Source organism: Rhagoletis zephyria, unplaced genomic scaffold (genome assembly GCF_001687245.7).
Source record: "Rhagoletis zephyria isolate East Lansing unplaced genomic scaffold, Rhagoletis_zephyria_1.1 Rzeph_scaffold_00289, whole genome shotgun sequence".
Classification (NCBI taxonomy): domain Eukaryota; kingdom Metazoa; phylum Arthropoda; class Insecta; order Diptera; family Tephritidae; genus Rhagoletis; species Rhagoletis zephyria.
The window spans coordinates 73,833-81,896 of record NW_016157373.1 but is presented as its reverse complement, the minus strand read 5'-3'; the positions used below and the strand labels follow the sequence as shown (position 1 = coordinate 81,896).

General features: G+C 34.7%; 1 protein-coding gene across 1 annotated transcript; it reads left to right on the top strand.

Annotated features, from left to right (window-relative positions):
- Positions 1-1,191: 1,191 nt before the first annotated feature.
- LOC108358725 (mitochondrial import inner membrane translocase subunit TIM44) lies at positions 1,192-7,783 on the top strand. The gene is made up of 4 exons (XM_017610187.1): positions 1,192-1,357; positions 1,480-1,560; positions 1,612-2,155; positions 6,629-7,783. Exons 1-4 carry the CDS (start codon positions 1,355-1,357, stop codon positions 7,291-7,293), a joined length of 1,293 nt encoding a protein of 430 aa, XP_017465676.1. The 5' UTR covers positions 1,192-1,354; the 3' UTR covers positions 7,294-7,783.
- The last annotated feature ends 281 nt before the right edge of the window (positions 7,784-8,064 follow it).

Genomic DNA, 8,064 nt, shown 5'->3' with positions numbered 1-8,064 from the left:
TTCATTACTACACTGAAAAATATGCCTTGACACTAGAAGAAAATCTGTATAGGAGAAAATAGTCGTTTTACTTCTGCCTTTCTACTACTGCTACAATTTGGCAAAGACGGCCGGTCATAATGCGAACATCGGCTCTGCCTTCACTCTTGGGGCTTAAAATCTTTCAAGATAAATTGAACAAATTTTAATTAACATTGGAAATTTTAAAATAATTAAGGAATGCATTTTCCGTAAATTATACGTACAAAATAAAAATATTTTCTTGCGTCATAATAAGCGTTCAGCACAAAAATTATGCAAATACTGACGCGATAAATATTGAGCATGTAGCATTCGTGCGCGGTCCATCAATCCATCAATATATCGTGATAATTACTGACCGTGAGACAGAGCCCTGTCGATCTTGGTTATAAGACTGTTATATACGTATGTTTATGTGTACGGGACCGAGGCGAGAATTTTTAGCTGTTTCCTTGACGACAGCGTTTTGAAAATAAAATTGACTATCAAGTTGCATACAGTCTACGATATATCTGTCAATTCAAATAAATTTCGACAAGCAGTATGTGTGATCAATTTGACTGCAAGTTCACGATTGTGTAAACACACCGAACCCAAATTAAAATTGTCATATAGTGTGAGTCCGGCAGCGTTAACCTTTGACAGTTCTGATCAGTGTTGCCATTATGTATCACTTTTTTAGCTCCAGAAAGTTTAAGTTGTATTTGGTATATATAAGCCAAAACTTTAGCGTTGATAATTTGGAAAATTTCGAGATGCAGTGTATCCACCATAAACTCTTGGATCTAGGTTAAAGAATTCAAAAATTAATTAAAAGAAAAACCTTTTTCTGATAGCGCGGATTTTTTTAAGGAGAGCTTGAAGTAAACTTTCCAAAAAAATTTTGCGAAAAAAGTATTCAATACAAATATCTGAAATTTCAGACTTAAACAGTTTGTAAAGTATTTTTAGTTCATTGTTATAAGTGCCATAGCACCGAATTCGAAATATATGCACATTATTTTGGTTTTAAAAGATTTTTTCAGCACTTAAACCTATAAAATTCGTTGTTTTTATTGAAATTGCCGAAAATGTAAAACCAACCTTACGTAAATAAAAGCTCTTCATTTTAGCTACTATTAGCTCTTATTTTCGATCGTTTTAGCTCCAAACGAAATATATCTGGCAACACTGGTTCTGATCAGATTATTACGTCTGGCACTTCAGCGGCATGATTTCTTCAAAATATTCCCTTCATTGGCAATAGCTCGAAATTACATAAATTCATTTGGACATTTATCAAATCATTACTTTCAATTCCATTAAAATTAATAGTTGCACGAAAATTAAAAACATGGTAAGCGAACACAATTTTGATATGAATATAATTGTTGGAATTAATCATGTAATACTTTTAACTCATGGTTGGTTAAACTATTCCGGTGCTCGCTTATTTGTGTATATTTGCTTTCATTGAAGAACAAATTCTTAACGACGTCGCGCGGCACATGTAGCCGGCTTGTGCAAGGCTACAATTTTTGGAGAGGGCATTTAAATGAGGTAAGTTACTGTGTTTATTGCAGAATTTGAATTCTTATATGTAAGTTGCAGCGCTGGTATACGCAACCAAGTCGAAGGCCTGGGTTTTTCTCGAAGTTCATCGACAATTTAAAGTCTGAAATGGATAAAAATAAGGAAATGAAGGAAAATATAAAAAAATTCCGAGAAGAAGCACATAAGTTGGAGCAGTCTGAAGCCCTTCAATCCGCCAGACAAAAATTTAACATTGTCGAGTCTGAAGCACAAAAGTCTTCGAATATTTTAAAAGAACAATTAGGAAGCATAAAGGACAAAGTCAGTGATGCAATTGACGAAGCAAGTAAATCCGATATTGCAAAGAGAGCATCCAAATTTTCTGAAGGTATTTCGAAGACAGCTAAAGGTGTAACAGATACCATAACCGAAAAAGGTGAAAAAATTGGGCAGACAACTGCTTTTCAAGCTATATCATCTACAACGGAGATGATTAAACAGGAAATGGGATCTCAGAGCATAAATTCTAGAGTTTATCGTTCTCCTCTAAAACTACGAAGACGCGTTGAGGTAGAGCATGGGAACGACGACCGTGTAGTCGAGCCTAATGTTGATGCCACAGGTAAGAATAGAGTTAAACATTTTTTGCGCACATTATAAAATTGCAAAACCATGAACTATGTTTATACATACTTTGTGCAGTTTGTATTTAACATGTATTATGCTTACGGTGACCATTCGTACCGATTTTGGCGGGACAGTATCGATTTTGAGAAAATTGTTCCACTGAATTTTTCATATTTCTTAGTGCAACAAGAGTCTTCCAGTACTCTGGCCCAAAAAAAAATTTTTCATACAAGCGTGGCAGCACTTTCGTTATCGAACATACATGCCAATTCTTAATACTCCCGGGAAGTTTGTTCTCCGGGAATTTGTTTCGCTCGAGAAATAAATCCCTCAATAATTAACTTCTAGGAGTAACATTTTCCCCGAAAACTTGGGAGGAGGAAATTCGAATTTCGAAAAAGGGTTTGCCACTTTTTTGAGAGCCAACTCCTCCATTATTTAATATAAAGGATCCTGGTGAAATTTTTATTCATGATAGGCGGAAAGGAAAAAGAGAAAACCCCGGGGAGTTTCTGTTCAGAATCGGCCTTATAGAATATAGGGGAGCCACAAATATGGCAAGTATCCGTATTTTCTATGAACTTTCGTTATGTTTTGTTCTGTCAAACTGGTACGTTCCCTATATTGCTGTCATTATTCTTGCTAACAGTTTTTTAAGGTCTGATGGTATCAGATTTTGAAGCGTGTCCTAAAAAGTATGTCAAGTGAAATTCTGTTTGATTCTGAGTAACGTAAAATTTTTATATTTTAAATTGTGGTCTAAAATACACGCTATCTTCCAAGGAACGCGAATGTTTTTACCGGTCCTTGGGGAGATATTTATGCCTTTTTAGGAACAAATTCTAAAAAAAAAACGCTTTAATTGGTATTGATTGATAGCGCATTTTCGAAAGGCTTTTAAAGTAACAATTTCGATCTGAAAGTGGTCTAAGTCGCTAGGTCAGTAGAAGATGGTTGCTTAACAGAAGGATTTTAAAGTAACAATTTCGATATGAAAGTGGTCTAAGTCGCTAGGTCATTAGAAGATGGTTGCTTAACAGTTACTCCAAATGACGTTGTATTGTGGAGCCAGCCCATAATAGTCTGTACACGAGTGTTTTCATACAAAATGATGTAAACTACTACTACAAACGTAAGAAGTTAAGTAGTATTAAGCGTTTAAAAACAAGTTTTAAATTAAACTAGTAAAAAAATATTTTATAACTATTTAAAAAGCTAATCAGCCTCATCATGAGTTTCATTTTCCCCGAACGGGTTCACGTTTCACTTTTGGTTCCATCTTTCAGGTGAATTTTTTTTTCCCGGAAACTCGGGATCACGGTTAGAACCATGATAAAAAAGAAGGTAATTTCTTTACTACAATTTTTTGATTAGAAAGCAGATTTTTGACATTTATCCAGATATAAACATTAAGCATAGCTGTGCCACACCGGAATTTTTTGAGAACGGATATTTTTCATGATATAATTGGGATTGCATACAAAATTAATATTAGCATACAAAAAATTACAAGTTGAAAACGGTTTGGGAATCAATAAAAAATACATGTATTTATTAAAAAGCTTTAGATGTTAACAAATATTGGTTTTTCTAACTCAATTACAGTGCCGGACAAAAGTATTGGCACCAGGGTACGAAGATAAACTATATTGTACGTTACTATTTCGTTTCGTTTACTCACGAAATCCCGCGATCAAGCCCTCCGGATCCCGAGATAGAATTTAATTTACTACCAAACTAAAATAAAACGACATTCAGACGCTGTAATGGCATACAAGAATAATAAAATGCAACCCTACAAATAATCAAATAATATATTACAATTCTAATACTACTATTATTCTGTTATAATATATATAACATACATATGAGGCATTCTTTTTCATACCGGACACCAAATTTGGTGTCACAATTTCGATTGGCTTCATATTTTTCCTTTTTTCTTCGGATATACATACATATGATCTGTCAAATTTTGGATTTTTTCGTGATTCTGACTAAATACTTCTTCAAATCTTTATATCTCGGGTTCTGTTCATCGCACAGTGGCCAATTTTTCGAAAAAGCGAAGTCGAAGCGTGGTGCTATTGTAATCAAACCTTGTGTATTCGTCATTATTTTGGTTGCTGGTTTTAAATTTCACCACATAATTTCGAAATTGAAAATGGCGGATCCATAATGGCTGCTGTGGTCGCTTAGAATAATCAGATTTTTAGCAAAACGGAGGTAGTTAAGTAAAAAATGTCATGTGTTCGGCTTTTTTGTTATATAATGTGATGTAGCGGTTAGCAATATACGCTATCATTCCGCAGGGCCTGGGTTCAAGCCCAATTTCCGACCAACATCAAAAAATAAGAAACAAACAAGTTTTTTTGTAATAAAGTCGCCCTTTGGCAGGCAATGGCAAACCCCCGAGTGTATTCAACCACGAAGAACAGCTTCTCATAAAAATAAAATCCCCGTTCGGATTCGGCGTTAAACTGTTGGTCTCTCCCCTTTGTGCGCCAACATCAAGGCGCACGCCACAAATCGGAAGAGCAGCTCGGACAAACACTAACGAGGTCTTAATGTTTGTTTCTAAAAATCTTGATGTTCAAATTTACACGGGAACTGCGGGATTTTGAATGAATCAATAAACAAGACATACATATTTGTTGGTACAGGAATATATTTTTCAGATAACAAATTTATACACCGTCAGACTCGCAGTCTTCTGAAGTATCCAAGCTTCTATCTATATTTACTGATGGCAAATCCGCATCCGCATTTACAACAGTTGATAATAATTTAATGGCATCTGACGACAGTTTATGATTTTTTTTGGTGGGTTTAAACGTAAACTTGAAATGACAGGGGCCGAGGATACAAGCAGCCGATATTTTTTAATATCCTTATTCCTTGACTCTTGGGTTTCTTCGGAAATTTACCCAATTGGCAGGGGTGCCCATTCAATAATGAGAGGCCCATGGATGAGCACTCTAATATAGTAGTACTTTCTGACATCATATCTTTAAAACATCAAAATCTTGACAGAAATATTTTTTTACATAATTTAAATCTTTTAAACATAAAAAAATTAAGAATCGCATATAAAAACTGATGTCCAAACTACAGTGGCGGCTTGTGGCAGGCGGTTTTAACCAAGGTGGATGGGAAAAACTTTAGTATATATGAAAAAGAAAATTAGACCGCTAATCTTGACCACTCTCGTAACTATTTTCCTAATCTATAATATAATGAGTAAACAAAAAAGATCCATCCGTGAATATCTATGCCAGTTTTTGGATGGCGTGACAATGAAAAAACATGTTTTACATACTCTAGATTATAATGTCCATGAGCGGATGCTTGAAAACTGTTAATTTTTTTTAAGAATATACCACGATTTTAACAAAGACGAAAACTCTAATTTACGAAAAGTTTAGAGCGAATTGCTAGCAACAGTCACTTCGATCTTCTGTAACACTAAATGCCTTAAGAGAATCGACTTGTTGTATAACGATACGCAGTAGAGNGAGTCACTTCGATCTTCTGTAACACTAAATGCCTTAAGAGAATCGACTTGTTGTATAACGATACGCAGTAGAGCCCTCCTAACAATATAAGATGGTTATGCCTACGAATGCACCAATTTTTTTTTTAGTTTTGGCCAGGGTTTTTCACAAATTGGCCACTGTGCATCGTAGAGACTTCATTGTTGACTCCCATAAAAGAAACCACCTCGTCATAAAAAAAAATTAAATAGTTCTTAAAAAACTCCCAATTTTTGAAACATGTAATGTGTAATTTTAAATCCCAAATTTACTGGTCTTTACTATGCAAATCAACTTAAAAAAGTTCAATGTGTGGATACCTTAATAGTCCATGAAAATTCCACACTACCTCAACTTCAAGGCCCAACATCTCAAGAAATATCGATCTTAGCGATTTGGTGTTGCAAATTGAATGTCTACAAGTACGTCATTTATATTTTCGAGATAGTAGCAAAAAACGATTAATGAAAAATTGGGTTTAGTGACCCGTACTACCTCGCTGGTGGGAGTAAGGATTACACCGCAGTGAACACTTTTGTTTTGTGGAGCATTCAATTCTGAAGAAAACTCATCATTGACCAAGATTATACCGTAAAATTCCTCTGAGTTGTAGACTTTTGAAGAAAAACACTCAAAGTTTAAGTGTATTTTATATTGGAAATCTTTGCACGCCTTGAGCGAGTACTTAATGTTAATATTAAGGGTTAAAATTGTCAGGGTGTTTTTTTTTTAGGCGTTTTCCACTAAATTTCGAGGTAGGAGTGACAAAAAAAACNTTCAGGGTGTTTTTTTTTAGGCGTTTTCCACTAAATTTCGAGGTAGGAGTGACAAAAAAAACACCCCAATATTCATACAAGTATTTGAATTAAGATTAGCTTAATTTTTACCAATAACATTCAGAACTTCTAACTTTAAGCAATTTTTAATCCTTCTAGGTGTGGAACTACACAAGGATTCGAAATTCTACCAATCGTGGGAAAATTTTAAGAATAACAACGCATATGTTAACAAAGTGCTTGACTGGAAACTTAAATATGATGAGTCAGAAAATCCTGTTATACGCGCCTCTCGCCTTTTGACCGATAAAGTTTCAGACGTTATGGGTGGACTTTTTTCGAAAACAGAGCTTTCTGAAACGCTCACTGAACTTTGTAAAATTGATCCCAATTTCGATCAAAAACAGTTTCTTCGTGATTGTGAGACTGACATAATACCGAACATCCTAGAAGCGATGGTTCGTGGAAATTTAGACATTCTGAGAGATTGGTGCTTCGAAAGCACATACAATATTATAGCAACACCAATAAGCCAAGCAATAAAAGCTGGTATGTACTTGGATTCAAAGATCCTGGATATCGAAAATATAGACTTGGCAATGGGCAAAGTTATGGAGCAGGGTCCGGTGTTGATAGTAACCTTCCAGGCTCAACAGATTATGTGCGTTCGTGACCGTTATCACCAAATAGTGGAAGGTGATCCTGATAAAGTCATGCGCGTGAATTATGTGTGGGTTCTATGCCGAGACCCAAACGAGTTAAATCCAAAGGCAGCTTGGCGGCTTATGGAGCTGTCCGCAAACAGTCAAGAACAATTTGTATAATAAACTTTTACATGTTAGCTTTTAACAGTTTCACACTTTAATGCCAACATGTCACGAACTGTTTCTAGGTAATTAATTGTTTCCTATATATGTAGATACGCATATGTACATACATACATATATTAGATGAAAATAATTTTCGGTTTTCGCTAGCGAATTATCCAAAAACATTAAAGCATGAAGAGGTAGGTTGTAGCAATAATTTCTTGTTACGTTGGGCAAATTAAGTTAAGTTATTAACCACTTTGTATATAACTAGTTTAAAATAATAAAAAATAGTATAGTATTTCGATTATAAAAAATTTCGGCACCGTTTTAAATAACTTTTTTGCATAATTTTTAAATCATGTCCGAGACCTCTATCGCATATTTACGAATAATAGGTTTGTTTTTTTTTTAATTTTCGGGCTAGTTTCGGGCAAATGACTGGAAGAATGAAATGCTCTTACAAAAGTGAGTAAACTGCCCAAAACCACGAGAACGTAAAACCAGGGACCGAAAATAATCGTTATCATGAAGGATTTTTATTTAAAAATCATTCTATAATCGTTATTTTATGATTTATATTTTTTCAATCAAAAATAATCGTTATAATAATCGTATACTGATTGGTCAGCTATGAGGATTTTCGTCGTGGAGGAGTTATCCATTTATATAGATAGGCACATGCAATTTCGCAATATTTCCACCCATTATCAAAAGAATAATTACAATAAAAATGACGAATATCGGGTCGCTATAACCTACAGCCTCCATACAACTGATTGTTCA

Bases quoted from the DNA above. Each gene is read 5' to 3' on its own strand.
- LOC108358725 (XM_017610187.1), top strand. The intron at 1,561-1,611 runs GTAAGTTACTGT...TGTAAGTTGCAG, and splicing joins GGAGAGGGCATTTAAATGAG to CGCTGGTATACGCAACCAAG. The intron at 2,156-6,628 runs GTAAGAATAGAG...TAATCCTTCTAG, and splicing joins GCCTAATGTTGATGCCACAG to GTGTGGAACTACACAAGGAT.